We start from the raw sequence: 20,027 nt of genomic DNA on the forward strand, positions 1-20,027 counted from the left end.
GAAATTTTTGACCTAGTACATTTCTAAAAGGATAATTGAGCATAGTAAGAACAGAGAAGCTTTCAGATTGCTGAGGACCATAATATTTCAGCTATGGAGTGATCTATGATTAAATTCCACATTTCATCATATCTAGCCTATTCCCCAGTGAAGAAGTGTATTTTGATTAGCTTTTTTCCCTAAAATTTTGGAGACTAGACATGTCATATTAAAACAGCTTTTTATTTGTTAATATCACATAAGAAACTTTAAGCAAGTTACACTATCTTTAAAATCACAACTAGCATGTTCAACATGAAACATCCCCCCCCCACCCATGGTTAAGAATCTAAGTAAAGAAAAAAGTACCAATAAAACAAGTTCTGTTGTTTCCTTCATCCTTTGATGAGTGCTTACGTGATTAGGATATCCCTCCCCCCCCCCCCCAAGAAAAGCTTGTCTTTTCTATAAAAAAGGTTTTGTAACCTTGATTACGTAATACAAAAACCAAGTCTTCAATACAAAAGAAATCATCATCTTGGAAATGCTTTCCACTCCCTGACAGCACCTAAATATAAAAAGGGATCAACAGCAGATGGCTAATCTAAAAAACAAACACAACACAACACAGTGGCATATTTCCCTTTTAACAAGAATTTTAAAAATAAAAGATTGGCATAAAAAATTGAGAGGTCATTTTCAGACAGTACATAGTTCATGTCAACAAATCCCACCTTGTATGAGAGTTACAGATATGGTTTCTTTACAAAAAATTTCTTTTCTGTGACAAAGGAAATTAAGGCCATCAGACTTGAAGCTTAAAAATTCACATAAAAGAAATACAAAAATATTGTGCTTCTGAGAAGGCTCTGCTCTATAGGAAAGGATTACCATAATTTGAGGAAGCTGGTTGACTGAAGAAATTCACATGATTGCACAGCTTCTGTTAGCTGCCCTGGGGTCTCCCTGTTAGGAATAGGGAAAATTAGCTCTGCAAAACACAAGTCCTAGAGTAGAAGGTTCAGCACTTTAATACATGATACTTTGCATAGTCTAAGACAAAGTCAGTCATTACTAGGGAACATTAACTGAACAACTGTGTAAACAGAGTAATGATAGGGATCCTCTCCTTGGGGAGGCAGTGAAAGAAGGAAGCCAGTAAAAGACAAGTGTTAGAATAATAATAATAATTATTATGGAATGTGAAGGTAGATATTTGGTTAGTTTTTCCAAACTGAGTAAAAAGATATAGCTATATTCTCTTAAAATTAAGGACTTTAAAGTACTCAATAAGAGAGTCCCAGAAACTGAATTGTGCAAATAATGGCATACTGGTTATACCTCCTTTAAACAGGACTCCCTGGTCCAGCAACATCCGTGATGCAGCATAGTTCACGGATGTTCCTGGATGACAGAGCCCAGGAAAAGGAAGGTCTAGCAATGGAGCAGGAGCATGTTGGGGGGCACCAGCAATCCCAGGGGAGGGAGGGAGGGAAGAATGGGCAGCACGGCACGGAGTTCTGGCTGCAGAAACTTCTGTGGAACTCCAGCCCCAGCCATGGACCTAGGCGGCTGCTGAGCTCTGCCCCCGGCCGCAGAGCAGGTGCTGCGTAGCTCCAGCCTTGGCCCCAGCTTCCCATCCCGGCAGCAATGAAGAGAGCCATGGGGAGACTGGGGCAGCAGCAGGGGCAGGCTGGAGCCCTAAACCGGTGGCAGCTTAGGCCAGGAGGGGAGGGACCTTCCCTGGTCTGGTATATCCCCTCGTTCAGGACCACTCAAATCCTGAGGGTGCCAGACCAGGAAGGTCCAACAGTTCAACAAAAATTAGCATCAGAAATCCATAAATAATATTATGAGACTTGGGTTTCAATCACAGACTGTCAACTAAAAGTATTTCCAACAGCAGTCAGTTTTCTTTACAGTAATATATCATATTCTGAATTATCTTTTGTGCACTAACTTATGCCTCTATACTGGTGTTCTGGTTATGAGTTCGGGCTGAAATTTTTCCTAAATTTAGTGCCTATGCACTCGGCCTCATCTTTTAAAGCAAAAATTAGATTAACCATCCCTTAAAAAAAATACCTGCTGGTGGAAAAGATCCTCCTCCTCAATTGCTTCAACTGCTTCTTCCTCAACTTCTTCCTCTTCACCTTCATGTAAAGTTGTTTTGAAGACAGTAGTTCTCTGAGCTACCTCCTACAATAAGAGTTATTTTTTATTATCTAACACCACTTTCTAAGTCTAGAGACCTGATGCTCCTAATCAAAGTGCCATTATGGCTCCAACCTGAAACAAAGAATTTCTGCTTGCTCATCTACTTTATTCAAATGCCTGTACTAAGCACATTAGCAACACATACTAGGAAATGTGTGTGTGGTTTTTTTGGTTAAGTTCCTCAGGTGGCTTTGGACCTTGGTCTAAGTTTTCCTTTAGACATTTCCTGCTCTAAGAATTTTTTCCTCCCTCACTGAAAGCTAACTGATCATGTTCAGTGTTTCCAAAGTTCCAATATCTTGCACCTTACCAGACCTACAATAAATATTTTATTAGAAGAGAAGCTATGTTCAGCTGAATAGCCTTGTATGATTCAGAGGACTGCATTTATAAGCAAAGCTACTGAGTTTGGGGTTTTTTTGGAAGATGGTAGAGATTTATTTCAAGCAGAAAGTAAAAAATGCTTCACTATAGTGCCAGGAGGCAAGCATTAAGACCAAACTTACTAGGAAATCTGTCTTAAAACTATCTTCAAACATTTTTTGAAATGCTTCTATATTGAGGCAACTTCTGTCCAACACTTAAGACTTCTCACTGGACAGACAAATTAAGAGGAAAGTTTAATTATATCTAATCTACTTTACCTCTCCCTGAGAGTTTTTCAATATAACTTTCACATCTTTGCCAGTGCCCCAAGAGTTCTGGTTCTTCCAGATGAGGTCAGAGGGGGGGCTGGCAGTTACTCCAGCATTTGCAGCCCAGACCTGGAAGAGAAAGAAGTCATACAGACAACTGAATGACATGAGTCTCAGTCACACAATACATTTGTGGTTACAGCTAGCATGTGAGAAAAGGGGTTAGGTATGAAAACAAGGTGAATGTATCCCTATTAAAAGTGAAGGCTCTGCACATTTATACTGTTTTACTAGTGTAAATAAGCCCACTTTTGTACATGCAGATTGGATGGTTTAAGCGTATATATCTTCATGTGCAAGTGCATGGTCAAAGCTCAACGTGCACATGATATCAATACAGGTGCTAGCACTATTTAAATGTTCTGAAAACAAGATGCCTCAAACCGAAGACTCATTATCCTATTTATGTTTGTATTTCTTTCAAACACACAGTTTCATATCTTTATCAAAGCTAATTTCAAAGCTAATTTCACTTACTGTAACAGTCTGGCCTGCCTTTAGTACATATCTTGAGGTATATTTGTAACTGACAGAAGTGTCGCCTATTTTTCTGATCATCTCCCAACCTCCCATTGGTTGATCCTATATAGAAAGGAAAAGGCATTTAAGATTCAATTTACACAAAATACAATTTCCTGCAAGATAAATAAAAAAGTCATACCCCCAACAGTAAGCTTTAGAAAGTATTCTATAATAGTATTTGTGATCACCTTGTCCTTGAAGTCTATGTAGCTACAGTGCTGAACAGACTCATAAGCTCATGTTCCAGAATGCAATATTGCACCACAACACATTACACCATATCTGATTTATAATTCTGATGTTAGATTGGTTGAGGGTTCTATCATTGCAGCTTAGTCTGTGAAATATAGAAGCTGAGCACCATTACAAAATGTAATTCCCTCTAGAACTAAAGTTTTACATATAAAGTATGTCCAATCATCTCAAAAGCCAAGGAACACTTGATAGTTTTCTGTTTCAGAAAACACTTCCCTAGCAGTACTCTGTGACTGTGGTATTGTGACAAATGTTTTGTTATGGTTGGTGTAACATGGCTTTTTATAACCAATGCCAAAAGTAAAAAACTCCAAACATTTATGGTCTCTGATGATTGAGCATTTCCAGTGTTTGTGTTATGGAAAACTGAAGCTTTAATTCTGGGGAAAAAAAAGAATTGTTTATTCTGAATAGAGACAAACTTCCAAATATGAGTGTAATACTTGAGTCTGAAGATGCTAAGACTAACGTATGGAGCAACTTTATTTATATTATTGAGTTTTAGGGGTGATAATCAAGTAGTCATTTTGACAAAGTGGGATATATCCGTACCAAATTATGAATTCTACTTTGTATTATGCTGAAATGCATTCCAAACAGTGTCCTATTCTGGTACGATATCAGTCTCTCTCAAAGGCCTGTCAATCATCTGAGATATCCACTCTGAATGGCTCAACCACAGGCCTACTACCAATGTTCCCGCTAATCTTTCCCATGTGCAGAATAAATGCACCAAGGCACATGCACCAAGGCACGTGCATGTGTAGAAATACAAAACCTATCTGTGAGCACTTTCCTAGTCAAATGGGGGGCATCTGAATTTCTCCTGAGCAACCGCACAAGTGACCAGCTTACAGAGAAGACTGCCCACCTTTATGAAACAATGGATTTCTTATTCACTGGCCTGCTGGAAGAGCTGGAGCATCCCAGTGGAACACACTGGAAAGGGACAGAGGCTCTACATGAGAGCAATGTTCTGTTCTATGAAAGTTAAAGGACTTGCAGAAAGAGGACAGGATTGCCCAACTTGAAACATTGAGAAATCTTGGACTTAGAAGGGGGACACAGAACACAGGGAAAGAGCATCAGGACTTTTACTATTTACTTTATTATTAAAGTCTGCGTTTAAGAAATTGCTTTTTAAGCCTGTATTTTTTGCTCTCTTACCACAATGATCTCAATCAGACAAACCAGAACCCAGGTAATGTGCACAGCCTAGGCAGAGTTCTAAGGAGGGCTTCAAAAGTCTCAGGCTCTGCTTCTGGGTTCTAGGACAGCTGAGCAGAGCTAGAGCTTACTTGCTCCATGTCCCAAGGAAGAGCTTCAGGCAAGAGGTCTCATCCATGCCCTACATACTCAGAGCAAGGAAATGACTAGATGCTCCACAGAGCTAGGTAGCTTGAAAGCATGAGGGAACTCAACAACAGGATCCAGTCGCAACAGACTGAAGACGGGGACACTAGGCCAGACTGCAGTAATTAGTTTGAAGTTTGGTCGTTTCTCTTTTGAAGATAATACTATGCATTACTATAGCTCTTTCCAGAGAAGCTCAAAGTTCTTTTTATAAAAAAAAAATGTATTTAGCCTTATCACACCTTTGGAGGAGAAAAGGAGTATCTCCATGTAAAAGATGGAAAAGCGAAGGCACAAGTGTTTTCGATCCATTGCTGACATCAGGTGCCAGTGCTGGATGCACACACACTCATTCTAAACACATCTAAGCTACAAGCCAAGTTGAGTACCATTCTGGCAATTGTGCTTGAAGAGAAACAGCATGATTTTGTAGACATGGCATTCTCATGCAACTCACATCTAGGTTCAGTTTCTAGCTCTGACAGACTTTCTGCACAACCATGAGCATGTCTTGTCTACAGTCTGGATCTAGCATGATTTCAGTCGTTTGTGGCTAGCCAGTGTAGCTAGATCAGTACAATACTCTAGTATTGACACAAGGAGCCATATGGTGTGACTGGGGCAGTTTACTCCCAGTTCTGAGCAGCAGCAAACTACTGGTGCAAATAATGGCTTTGGCCGTGTAAATTAGGATTTTGCACTGAAAGCTGGACACTGGATGAGTGCAATTGAGGCAAGTGCCTACATAGTAGGAATATGAATGACTAGTTGACTACCAGATAAGCAAATGCTTATCAGATAGTTGATGGGCTACTCAATAGTTGCCTCTCCACCTTGCTGCCTATCAGAAAGAGGCAGCATAGCGGGAGGAGGGAGTGCTTCAAAGCGTCAGTGCTGTGTGGAGCCTGGGAACAGACCCCAGGCTCCATGTGGCGCTGCCACTTTGAAACGCCGTGTGCAGCACGGGGCTAGCTGGGGGAGTCCCCAGCTGACCAAAGGCTCCACAGATGCTGCTGCTTTGAAACACCACATGCAGCCCTGGGTTCCCCACTGGTCCTATGCTCCCCACAACGCTTTCATCTTTGAAGTGCAGCAACAGCTACACAGATAGCACCTTCAACTATGTGCCTCAGTTCCCCCATCTGTAAATGAAGGGGGTGGTTTTTTGTTACCCTTGTCACTTTTGATAGTAAAGTCTTTGAAGCAAGGAGCATTTCTTACTACACGCAGGCTCAGAGTCTAGACATGTGACTATTAATAAGTGTCAAGCTGTCTTAAATGATTAAGTGTTTAGGAACCTCAGCTGCACATGTTATAATGCCTCCAACACCAAAATGTTGGTTAAGAGGTCATGTTGGATCATTAATTTAATGCTGAAACTTAGAGCCATGCATTTGTACAACACTGTTGGGTTCTGGCACATAATATGAAGCCTAAAAGACAAAATGATGGCATATTATTTTGATTTCAAACCTGCTCAGAAGTGTTCTTCAAGCGGATGAATTTCCCATCCACATCTATCTCCTCAATAGAGACATTTCCAGTAGCAGAAGCTGAATGGGAGATGCTAACACTACTGCTGGCTTCAGATTCTTCCACGTCAATTCTCTTCCGCTTTCCTCTGGTTGTGCGCATGCTACGACTTGATGATGCTCGAGAGACTGTCACCCGAGAAGATGGGCTAGGAGATAGTTTCAACCTGGATTTGAGGAAGAAGATATACATATCAATTCACCACACTTGACTCATCTGAGGAAGTGGGTTTTTGCCCATGAAAGCTCTTGATTTTATATATATTTGTTAGTCTCTAAGGTGGTACAGGACTACTAACTTTTTAAAAACATTATAGACTAACAGTTACCCCCGTGAGACATTTCACCAGAGTATTCCTAGACTGAAAAAAGCACATAATTTGTGTTTCCTTATGGATGGGCTGACTGAACAAGCATCCATTGTCAGCACCACATACATTTGTCACCTCGTCCCCCAAGAGAGTTTGAATATTATTCCATAAGTCAGACTAACAAAATAAGCAATACTGCCACCTTCCCCTTACTTTCAAAAGGCCTCACCTCCGTATTTAAAAAAACCTGCTAATACTAAGCATTTTCTTCTATTACACGTGTACTATTAAAGACTGCTAATAAAAAGTAAAGCTTTGCAGGAATAGTTTGTAGATTTGCTCATCTCCTCTTATCACATCTTTCCTTTAAATCAGCACTTAGTAGCTTTTGAGAATATTAATAGAAGAAGTCACACATCTTACATGGGGCTGCACAGGGCCTCTTACTTTTGGAAATATGGACATATGTAGTAAAAGACCCTGAAGCATTTAAATGAGTCTCTCAACAAAAAAGCTCTCTTGAGATTTACTTAAAGTTTTTCAAAAGACACCAACAATATTCAATGGAACATAATTTTTACCTCTCTTCTTCACCCTCCAGCAATTTCCTATATGCATTGATTTCCATATCCAGAGCCAATTTCACATCCAGAAGTTGTTCATAGTCATTCAACTGTTGCTGCATCTGATCTCTTATCTCTGCCATTTCTCTTTCCTTGTCAGAGAGCATCCTACGATAGTTGTCCCTTTCCTTAGCCAGCGTGTCCTCCAGCTCTTGCATCTTATCCAGCCATCCCCTAGACTAAAACAAGACAGAAAAACAAGTGGCTACACATAGAAACCGTTTGCTTCTTGAGGGTATCAAGAAACCTAGAATTTCAAAATTAGTATAGAAAGTTTTATATTCATTGAATCCCAGCCCATCCTCTCCAATATCCTGTACTACACAACTTTTGAGGAGTACACACTTGTCCATGCAGTGCATATGCAGGTGAAATCTCAACAGTTAGCGGTGCTGCAGACTCGACGGCATAAAGCTTAGCAGCAAAGCCTCCTCGGGAGTGGGGCCATTAGTCCCTGTTGGCCCGACTCCCAGGGAGGGGGTTTCACTGCCAAGACACGAGCCAGTAGCGAAGCCTCCTTCCCGGGAGCAGAGCAGGCAGCCCTTTCCTGCCCAACTCCTGGTAAGAAGGCTTCTCTGTGTACAACCAACACCATTAACCAATAAGCATGCACTTATTGGTTAAACGGTTAGACGTTTACACTTAAACATCCCTAGTGTTTATACTAGGGATGTACTTTAAACATGCAAGTGACAAATCAGCTCTTGGTTTGTCAAGAAGTAAAATTAAATGGCAGCTTCTTCAATGATTCAAATTTATAAAGTTGAACTTCAATAAAAACATCAAATACGTACTTCATTCCTATAAGTGGAGTAATGAAGGCTCAGGATGAAGAGTTAGTGAAGAGAACTGGGACTTAAGTTTTTACTTAGAACTCCAGTAGCTATTTTAAATAAGATTTAAAAGCCAATATTTATTCCTGAGATAATTTTGTGCCAAAAATGAAATATTCTGCACACAATTTTAAAATTCTGCATATTTTATTTTCAAAATAACTATCACACCATTTCCAATTATATGCTGACAGGTATTTTGAAATAAATTACTAAAATAATTGAAAATGGTGTGATTATAATTGTCGTGGGTGTTGTTTTGACAATTAAAATATGCAAAACTTCCCAAAAATTTTCAGTATACAATTCCCTCAAGAATACAGGGTTCTATGTGGTGCACTCTAGGTGTGGGCAGCTTGGTGGGGAGTCTAGGTTGTCAGGGAGGGAGGGGCTGCCAGGTACGGAGGGGGTATGGGTGCAGGAGAAGATTCTGCCCTGGAGGAGGGATACAGGAGGATGTGCTGATGGTTGGGTTAGGAGTTATAACTTGAGACAGGAGGAGATTGCGACCTGTGCAGTAAGGGAATGTGGCCTGGAGCAGGGAATTGGGGTGCAGGACAGGGTGGGGGTGCCAGGTCTAGGCTTGGCTGGGAGGCACTTACCCAAGGCAGCTCTTGGCCAGTAGCCCAGCGGGACAGAATCCAGCTGATGTGTGGCGGTTCAGGGGGCTGGGGTATACAACCCCAGCCCCCTAAGCCACCACACAACAGTCGGCTTCAGCTCTGGCAGCCGCCATGTGGCAGGTGGCTGCCACAGCTGAAGCCAGCTGTTCTCAGTGGCTGTGGGGGCTGTGGGTTGTAAACTTTAAAGAAATGTGCTAAAAGATGCAACAGCAAAAGTCCCATTAAATAAAGTGTGGGAGTACAAGGTTTCATTCATGCTATTAATCACAAAGTCAATTAATAATATTACATTGTAGATTTTCAGTCATGCAAATGGACATTCTTATACAGCTCTTTGTTGACCACTTGTTCTAAACTTTCATGTAGTTTGGCTATTTGGTTTGAAAAGGTTCCAGACCCCTGCTGTAAGGGATGGTGCCAAAATTTCAGGTGGGTTAAAAGCTTTTAGGCTGCTTTTGAATACAGCCGGTCCCCAAGTTGCAAACGGCTGAGTTACGACTGTTTGCATTTATGACCAAAGCTCCCATGGAGCGGTCGTAAAGGCGGTCCCAGAGTTATGAACGTGACCCGCACTTACGAACAGCGCGGTCGCTATGTAACTCAATGGGGAGAGGCTATACTGGAATAGTTAGATTTCAAACTTTACATAGGGTTTAATGGAAGAAAGGAAGGGATTTTTAAAATTGATTTTTTTTTTGGGTGTTGTAAGTTATCGGCAAAAACTGATATGCAAATACAATGTTAACCCTCCCAAATCATGTTGACATTAAGCTCTCAATCTGTCACTGTAATTACGTGGATTATGCTGCACTGACAATGAGGGTGAACAGTAGTATAGACCAGCTGCTATTAATTTGCCATTATCTGGTCTAGATCTACTCTGAGGGGCATTATACAATATGGTAGAAACACACCACTGGGCAGTCCACATGAGTAGGCTCATTACTTCTTGAAATGGATGAACTACACTGATGCCAATGCAATTGGGACACTGAAAAAACATACTCCTGTAGACAATACTCCGAATCTGCATTTGAGGGCTCTGCAGGAAAGACAGCAAAAATGTATAAAAATTTATTGGAAGTGATTGTAGTAGCAGATATTTCTCTTTTAAGAAGTTGGGAAGACTAAGTGCATCACTGCACCAATCCAAAGTTAGGCAATATCACTTATGTGGTGGGCAGGGGGGGAAAGGAAATGCTCATACTGTACTGAAGTTTGATTTCAGGAAGTCCTTGTGACTCACTAGTTCCAGTCAACCACGGTAAGCATGCCTGTAGGTTTCCTTATTACAACATAAGTCACATACAATACGAAGACATATAGGCATAAATTTAGTTGTCATCTTTCCAAACAACATAGAACAATGGTATGGTGCTTAGGACACACTAGGAGTTAATTTCTGTACTTCGGTGTCCTCATCTTTAAAATGAAGACCATCCAATCTACTTAATAGGAAATGTTGGAAAGTTATTTTATTAGTGTTGTAAAGCTCGCCAAGTGCCTCCAAATGAAGACAAGTGCATATCATCATTATAGACCAGGACCATCAACCTGTGGCACACATGCCATAAGTGGCACATGAGCTGATTTTCAGCAGCAGGCAGGGCAAGAGTTCAGCTCCATCCCTCCTCCCCCACACAGCTGCTGGAGAGCCCTCCTTCTTCCCCAGCAGCAGGTTAGGCTGTAGTGGGAGGAGGCAGCACTGGAACTGAGGATCCTCAGTGGCAACTCTATGGTCGGCCCAGGACCGCGTGGCCGTGGCAGTTGCTGCAAGGGGGCACGAAGCCGAGTAAGCGTCCCCCCCCCCCCACATACCCAAACCCCCACACCCGAATCCCCCTCGTTCACCTCCCCACCAAGACTCTGCACCCCCAGTTTGCTCCAACATCCTCCCATGCTCCTGCACCCTCCCTCCTGACCAGACACCCTACCCCCATCTTACTCCTGCACCCTCACCCCTGGCCTAGCCAGATACCTATCCTCACCCGCCTCCTGCATCCACCTACCCTCCCTTGCTCCTGCTCCCTCTACTTGGACAGACACCCTACTCCCAGCTTGCTTCTGCACCCTACCTCCCACCCAGACCTTGCAATCTCTCCCCTTCAGCACCCCAGATCCTGCACCCTCATCCCCATCTCACTCACTCACAGACCTGTCTTGCGCAATGAACCCCTCATTTTTGTCCCTACCCTAGAGCCTAAGGGGGAGGTCCATAAAAAAAATCCAGTAACTCTGGCATACCAAGGAAGCAATCCATGTGCCCTACCTCATATCAAACACGCACCACTAAATACCCACCAAGAGAAAGGATACTCACTAACTCCCCCTTCCAGCACCTGCTAGACTGCCCAGTGCCACATGAAATGGACACAAGATGCAAAAATGAACCCCCTAAATTATGCTGCAATGTATATATGGCCCCAAAAGACTCAGAATTCTCTAACAAAAAAGGGAACAGATACAATTGGAATGAAGTAACAGATATGGCCAAACATACAGTATGTCCTAAAGATCTGCAACTAGGATCCTTGATTTCAAAAGGACTAGCTTTAAAAAATTAAGTATTTGTTAGGGAAGTGGCCCAAACTGAAGAACATACGAATTTGAATACAACAGACTCAAAGTAATTCTAAGTCAAAGCTGCAGAAATTATCTGCAATCCGAATCCCAAGCAAAAAAGGGAGGGGGGGGGAGGAAAAAATCAGACGAGGGTTGCAGACCCAGCTGAACGAACAAACCCCTCAAACAGGTGATTAAAAAAAATAATCAGAAAGCTTACAAGAAATAGAAAAAGTATCAGCAAAGAAAGTTAAATTTTGTAGTTCAGAAAGGCTAAGGATAAAGTGAGAACTGCTAAAAGCTAAACAGAGTTGGAGCTTGCAAAGAGCATTAAAAAATTAATAGTAAAAGAGTCTATAGCCAGATAACTGCAATTTAACATCCTTAATCCTCATTGTTTAGTGATCACACTCCTCTGTCCTTGTTTTCTTAGTTATCTGGCTAATCATGTAGTTAATACAATGCAGAACTCTGTGGCTCTGCATTTTAAATGTAGTACGAGCTACTGGGCTCTTACTACAGTAAGCTACAGATAATGCGGCACCTTTAGGACCCAGGGGGAATGCCAGATTATTAGATATGCCAGAGTACCGGAAGGGGGGGCTATCAGGGGTCTGGGGTGGGGACGGGGAGGAGAGGTCGGGAACTGCTCACCATGGGAGAGGGGGGCACTGTAGGACCAACCCAGCAGCACCCCAGATGCTCTGCCCCGCTCCCTGGCTTCCCCAAGTCAGCCGCTGTTGAAACTGACCAGCGGCTGACTTCCGGAAGCCGGGGGCAGAGCACCTCCAATTGTCCAGCTGGCCGGAGCACTTCCGGGTTCCAGACTATCAGGAGTGCTGGACCACTGGATGCCGGACAGTTGGAGTTTTACTGTATATTTAAAATGCAGAGGCACAGCATCCAGGACCAGCGCAAGTCAGGACTGCTTGGTCCCAGCTCTTGTTGAGTCCAGCAGCTCCTGTTTGTGGCAGCCAGCCTTGTTGACCACAAACAAGGGCTGATGCTGGAGCAGCTCCTGCACGTGGCCAGCCTGGGCTGTTGCAAAAAAAAAGGGGGGGTGGGGCGGGGGGAAACGAGGGGGCTGCTTGGCAGCGGCATTCCCTACATCACCCCCCTACACACTGCCTCCCCCAGCACCAGCTCCTCCCTCCTCTGTTATCTCTCAAAGGCAGGGGCAGAGGAAGAGTGAGTAGATGATACGCCAATCGACTACCCGATAAGCTTGTGCTTAGCAACTAGTCGACTACTCCCTACTGAGGGGGGAATGATGGAGATTCGAGACAATCTAGGCATGGACCAACATCTAAACAAATGTTTTGCCTCTGTTTTTAATAAGGCCAATGAAGATCTTAGGGTTAGCTGCAAGGTGAATAATGGGAACAAGGATATAACAGGAGAAATTAACATATCAAGACAGAAGTGAAATGTACCAGCTTTGTAAGACTAATCTGCATCCAACTATATTAAAAAAGAACTGGAATGTGAAACTAAGACCAACAAGAATTGTTAATAAATCTGTACACACTCATACCCTATGGCAGGACAACTGCTAATATGGCTCCTATTTTTAAGAGAGGATAAAGTGAGAACTGAGATACTGCATGCCTTTTTTTGGGAAGAAAACAGTTCAGGACGTGGATGTAAATAGTAACGGAGATAAAACACAACATGGTTTACAAAAGGTAGATTGTGCTAGACCAACTTGAACGCCTCTTTTGTTAAGGAAACTGTTCATAGACACAGGAACTGCAGTAGATACAATATTAATTTTAGTAAGGCATTTGATACAGTTCCATATGACAAATTATTAATTCAACTGAAGAAGATGGGAACTAACGTGAGAACAAAGATGGATAAGGAACTGGTAAAGGGAGACTACTATGGTTCATAATTAAAAGGAACTAAGAGGCTGAAGGGAGGTTGCTAGAGGAGTTCTTTAGGGATGTGTCTTGGAACCAATCTTATTAAATATTTTTATTACTGAGCTTGATAGAACTTGTGGGTGTGCACTAAAAAATGTGTGGGTGACAAAATTTGGAGGTATTGCCAATATGGAGGAGGAGGACCAAAATATCATAAAAGATTTGGGTGACATTGTAAACTAGAGTAACAAATGGCCACAACTGTTCTAGGATCAGAGTGTTCCGGTGCACTGCAGGAGGGTGGCCCAGAAGCTCATTGGTGGCTCAGCTGGGCTGCAAAGGGGGAGCTGGAAGCCAGCATGTGGATTAGCTGGGCTGAGAAGGGGAACCAGGAAGGCAGGGAGGGAGAGAGGGGGCGGGGGAAGAGGCACTGGCAGGGGGAGCCAGCATCAGGGGGTCCTGAAAAATCCCTCATCCGGTACCAGTAAGGTCCCAAGGGTGCCAGACCAGAGAGATTCAACATGTAATACAAAGTCAAGCACTTCAGACATGTCTACAGTATAATTTACTAAGTTTGAATTCTGAGTACCCAATTTTACAAATTCAAATTTCTGTGTCCTCACTACAGGGAAGAATCAAATGTAGTCTGAGGCAGGCTCCATTAATGTGGATGCGCTACCTTGGACTAAGAGCCCCAGGAAGCACTTTGGGGAGCTGGTAGAGGCCTACCCGAGGTCAATTAATAGCACCGGAGAATCTACACTAACACTATTTGTAACTATAAGTTTGGGAATAGTGTTATTCCTTATGAAAAGCAGGACTACAGAGTTCAAATTCCACGGCCCCTTATTCCGGAATAACAGGCTTGATAATGTGGACACATCGCTTATAAATTCAACCTGGGGGGTTATTTCAGACTAAGGTCCTAGTGTAGACCAGGCCTTAAGGACAAATAATTTTTGCTATACGGTGAGGACTTACCAGTTGGAAGCGACAGTGAAGACACAGATCCATGTGTTGATCACAGAGTGATTATGAACCGATAACATGATATGGATATGAAAAAGACTAATGCAGAGCTAGGATGCACCAAATCAGATATTTCGAGTAGAAACAAGAAAGGTTAGTACCATTATACAAGGAATTGGTGAGATTTCAATTCTAGTCTCCCATGTTTAACTAACAATTAATTCAAATTGGAACAGGGCCAGAAAAGAGCTACTAGGATGATCTGAAAACTGGAAAACCTACCTTAGAAGAGAGAGTCAGAGCTTGACTTTTTTAGCATAACCAAAAGAATGATAATGAGAAGATGTGATTGCTCTCTCTAATTACAACAGAGGGAGAAATACCAGAGAAAGAGAGGAGTTATTTAATGTAAACACCAATGTGGACCACAAAAACAAAATGGATATTAACTAGGGATGTTAATGTATAGTCGTTTGAACGATTAACCGATAAGCCTAAGCTTATCAGTTAAACCAAATAACTACACGCCCTGCACTGCCCCACCCTCTTGCTGTCTCTGTACCAGGCTTTTAAGCCAGCTCACCACACATTCCGCCTGTTCCATAGAAATTTTCTTGGAGGCCAGCTGAAGACAGTGGAATCAATTCAGATAGAAACCAAGGATCACAGCCCTCACCACCTTTTATTCCACATACAAGATTAATGTCTTTGATCTTGCTCTCTAACACACACATAACATGTGTGAATAGAAAATAAAATTTCTAGAATGTACTTGATATACACTGGGAAGAGAATGAGAACACAAATGTGACAAAAATCATGTTGAGTACCCGAGCTCTTGGGCATTAAGCAGAGTGATGAGTACAGTAAAACCACCCGTGTAGCACAGAAAACAAAACGGTACACAATGGGGAAGGAGCATGAGATGAAAATAAAACCTCCTAATTCTTGAAACAGAAAACCATCTTTCAAGATCATCACAACAGCAGAACACCAGCCATTTCTAAATCAATGCCACAGTACCTGCATTTACAAGCAAAAAAAATTGAACATATTGTACCAATGATCAAAACTGCGGATTTAGTTTGTTGTGCCCATTCAAGCCATTAACCACTTAGTCATTAACAGAATGATCTAATAGAGAAATAGGTGAACATAAACAAGTTAGCTACTAGAAGAATACAAAACAAATAGAGCAAAACCAGTTCAGTATATTTTCAGTATGTAATTCACTGGAGGGTAAACACATCTTTCCCTTTTCTCAAAGACAATGTAAAAAACTTACTTACAAAAATATATTCAAGGGAGTATTTGAAAAAAAAGTTAAGACATCTTTCCCCATTTTATAAAAACTTTACATAAGAGAAACAGTACAACTGACCTGAAACTGCTGTTAAATATTTGAAGTAAACAAAAATATTTTAATTCTAATCTTTCAGTTATTGGAATCTTTGGTATTTGTAACAGTGACAGAATTTAAAAAGCAACAGCCAGTAAGATATCAGGAAAACTAATAAAATCCATTTAACATTCAATTCGAAATAAAGAAAAAAGGGTGTATACTTTTAATCAAGTTCTATTAAAGGGACAGCAAATCCGAGATGATTTGTTACCTCTTTTTGTAGGCTTGAGAGCTGGGAGGAGAGGCTTTCAATTCGCATACGACTTTCTGTCAGTTCTTCTCTTACTGAGTTCGCTGTGGAACTACTCATCTCAGAGGAGAGTCTGGCGTTCTCAAGCTAAAACAAAGCAAACTGCACATCAGTCTCAAACAACTTGCTACTAAAAAGCAAGAAATCATGGGCCACCTAAAGAACTTTAGGTACTACTAATAAACAGCAAAGTTCCCATCTGCTGCTGTAATACAGGAAAAGCATCATGCTGCCTTTTTTGGCAAGTGTAGTGCTCAATTCGTGTGCTAGATTCACTTTCCCAGATGTCAAAGTCTGATTGAGCATCTATGCTAGGAACAAACAGCAATACAGGCTTTCCTCCAACTCCCCACATCATCACTATGTCCCAAATTAGAAATGTAAAAGTCTTCATCCAGAGGCAAGTTTAAGGTTCAAACCCTTCATTCTTTGATCCTAGGACTGACAAACAAGGGTTCTTATTGTGGTGCTGCCTATGCAGGCACTTGACCAAGATCAATAGTTTTCATAGAAGTTATCTGTGTATTGGACAGTCCCAAATCAAAAAAGACTTCATAGCACTTTACCAGTCCTTGGAGATATCACATTCCTTCTCTTTACAACCACCACCTTCCTTAAATAATTTACTATTAAAAATATATTAGCAATTAGGGAGCTGCGTGTAACCATGACACTCACATCCCTATTAGCAATTACGGAAACTAAAGAAGTGAGCAGTGCCACAGTTAGTTTAGCACCATGAATTCAACTTCTAAAAAATATCAAATATGGTAAAAGGTACAGACTAAAATAGAAACACACACTCACAAGAGTTCTGGGGAAAAAATCTTTCAGGCTAGTAAGAATAGATTTAGTTCCTAAATTTTAGTCTACACTTTAAAGAAAAAAGTATTTCAAAATCCACTTGAAGTTTCTCAAGGAAGATTAATCTGAACATAAGTATCAGTAGTAATTTACTATAACTATTTAATTCATTCTTTTATCAATGCATTTGAGTTCTACCTACTATGAAACCCATGCATACAAGCAGGAAAAAGCAAGATGAAGGGAGTTTAAATTGAGAGTAGTCTGTTTACAAAACTGCCTAATCATCAAGGCAGAGGAAGGAAAACATTATCTACCTTTTCGCAACTGTTGCTCAAGATCTGTTGCTCATATTCATTCCATTGTAGGCATGTGTGTACAGAGATTTTTGCTTTAGTCATATTTGTAAGATCAGCTGTGGCACATCCTTGAGTGCTATGCTCATGCACTGCTATAGTAGGTGCTGCCAACCATATGTCAGTTTCTTCTTGCCAACAACTCCAACAGTACAGGAGAACTGTGAGTAATGGAATGGACAGGAGCAACACATCTCAAAATATGTTATGAAAAGACAAGTAACAGTTTTCTGTGAGTTTCTGCTCATGTCAGTTTCATTCCAGGTGACTCACAAGCAGTATTTTTAGAGGAGGGCTCCGAGTTCAGTCTAGCAACTTGCAGCATTACTCTACTGAAGCCAACATTATCCCAAGCCTGCTGGATAAGTGCATGATAGGAATGTAATAGTATAATCGATTAACCTATTAACCGATAAGCAAGACATGCATTCCCCACCCTCCATACCCCCACGCAGCAAATTTTTATCAGGCTGACCAGCAGCCCAGCTCAGTCCCAGCTTGCACTGGGTCCTGGACACGCCCCCCCCCCGGGCTCTGCATTTTGGCTCACACTGGGTCCAGGAGCTCAGACCCCTCTCCCTCAGACAGGGATTGCCCTGGGACTACAGAATAGTCGACTAACCGATAAGAATTCATGAGGTTAATCAACTATTCAGTTAACTGATATTTAACATCCCTAGTGCAGGACAGAATGTAGACAGAAAAGCAGGTGGACATCCTACTGATGTTCCAGATCGGCACTTGTACTAGGAAAGCTGTACTAGGAAGGCTTACATCCTCATTGAGCAGTTACAATTCACCAGTGGCACCTTTGTCTGATTGCAGCAACTGCCAATGCAGGGCAGTGAGCCAAGAGGAAATTCTTTGAGCGAACAGTGCACAACCTTTCATTCTGTCAGCCACTACGACAAACAATTGCATCAACTTATAGAATGGCTTCATCTTTTCAACATAGAAGGCTAGTGGCCTTGACTCTAGAGAATACAACCTATGCTGTCCCTCCTCTGACTTATGGAAACAAAGACATCCTGGCCCACATGAAACAGTGAGACCACCATGGGCAGGAAAGCCAAGTCTGGCCACAGCTGTACCTAGTCTTCGTAGAAGCCCATATAGGGCATTTCTGAGGTGAGCAACCTAATCTCAGACACCCATTAGGTAGATGTTACCGCAACAAACATGACCTTCCCAGAAAGGAGGAGAGAGCAGGAAGCCAAAGGGCTTGTCTGAGGAGCCACAACAGCACTGGATTCAGGTCCCTCCCTCACGTGCGGATCAAGGTATTCAAAGCCCTGGAGGAACTTAGCAGTCATGTTTTGAGTGAAAGCCAACCAATCCTTGAACGGCAGATAGGAGGACTAGATAGCAACCAAATAGACACTGACAGATGAGAGACACAGACCTTATAGCTTCAGGTGCAGAAGATACAGGATTAAATAAAAGGCATCTATTCTGAGTGAGCCAGACTGTATCTGAGGGCCAACAAGCAAACTGCTTCCATTTGGCTAGGTAGGTCACTCAGGCGGAGGGCTTTCTTCTGCCCAAGAGAACCTAATTTAACACCAGCCAAACACTCCTGCTCCTCCGCATTTAACCATGCAGTAACCAAGCTGTTGGGTGCAGCACCCCCAGGTCAAGAGTCAGAAGACTGCCATGGTTTTGGGGACAGCAGATCCAGCCTAAGCAGTAGCTATAACAAGTAGCCACTGAGAGGTTCAGAAAGGGAAGGTTACTCACCTGGGGCAGTAACTCAGCAATATCTGACAGCGATATTTCCAGTGTACGTTATACCTGTTTAAACTGTTCCTGAAAGGATTTAAATCATCCCCTGCACTGGGTGGTAGAGGCATGATTGTGTCATCAGGTGACGAGGATGAAAGGTGTGTAGGTGGGGGCAAGTCTATTGTTCATTCTGCCCCTGTGATGTCAACTTCCTCTTTGTACTCTGAGAAACAGGAATGGTCGGGCAAATGAGCATGGAGGGAGAAGCTGAGGCTTGGGTACCTGTGGTAGCTGTGGCTGCTAAGGTTGTTAAACTCCATACACCACCCACAGGTCCCAATACAGCCAGTTGGTTGATATGGGTGGTGAAAGCCATTATCACTGTTACCCCCAGGTTCAGTTTAACTTCACTAGCATTGGCATCCCCTTTGAGTGACAGTGACAATGAGAACCCTATACACATACTCCCAGAAATTTCATCACCCATGCTAGTGCAGCAGTGGTGATGAAATTTCTGGGAGTATGTGTATAGGGTTCTCATTGTCACTGTCACTCAAAGGGGATGCCAATGCTAGTGAAGTTAAACTGAACCTGGGGGTATCTGGGGTGCCATCTGTCCCAAAGAGCACTGTTCCCTGTATCAACGCCACTGTCAATTCTGTTGTGGTGGTAAACTGAGGCAGCAGAAGTGGAGGGGGGATGGGAGGGAGATAGGGGGACACCAGAAGCACTTGTACTGTTGGCACTGGCATTAAAGCTGGAGCCAGTGCCAGTTGCTTGATAAGCGTGTTTGCATACCTCACTGGTGTCTGTGCTGATCACGGTCTTGCTGGTGCCGCTTTTTGCACTTCTGGCGCTTTCACCAGTACCGGCATGGAGCTGTTGTGTTTCAGCTCTACGCTCAGCTTACCTCCTCTATCAACCGTATCTGAGCCATTAGCTATCATCTTTTAAAAATCATGGAAGTGGGGAGATTCCAGAAGACTGGAAAATGGCAAATATAGTGCCCATCTATAAAAAGGAAAATTAGAGCAACACAGGAAACTACAGACCAGTCAGTTTAACTTGTGCCAGAGAAGATAATGGAGCAAGTAATGAAGGAAATCATCTGCAAACATGTGGAAGAAAATAAGGTGACAGGTAACAGCCAACAG

General features: G+C 42.4%; 1 protein-coding gene across 1 annotated transcript in view; it reads right to left on the reverse strand.

Annotated features, from left to right (window-relative positions):
• Nucleotides 1–412: 412 nt before the first annotated feature.
• The window catches only part of LMNB1 (lamin B1), a 45,044-nt gene continuing 25,429 nt past the window's right edge, over nt 413–20,027 (reverse strand). The window contains exons 5-11 of the mRNA XM_075931921.1: nt 15,953–16,078; nt 7,446–7,666; nt 6,495–6,720; nt 3,369–3,473; nt 2,841–2,960; nt 2,065–2,178; nt 413–945 (exon numbers count right to left, since the gene is read on the reverse strand). Of these exons, the coding sequence (XP_075788036.1) occupies nt 904–945; nt 2,065–2,178; nt 2,841–2,960; nt 3,369–3,473; nt 6,495–6,720; nt 7,446–7,666; nt 15,953–16,078 (954 nt within the window). The 3' untranslated portion in view covers nt 413–903. The remainder of the gene's footprint in view (nt 946–2,064; nt 2,179–2,840; nt 2,961–3,368; nt 3,474–6,494; nt 6,721–7,445; nt 7,667–15,952; nt 16,079–20,027) is intronic.

The sequence above is a fragment of the Pelodiscus sinensis genome, chromosome 6 (genome assembly GCF_049634645.1).
Source record: "Pelodiscus sinensis isolate JC-2024 chromosome 6, ASM4963464v1, whole genome shotgun sequence".
NCBI classification, from domain to species: domain Eukaryota; kingdom Metazoa; phylum Chordata; order Testudines; family Trionychidae; genus Pelodiscus; species Pelodiscus sinensis.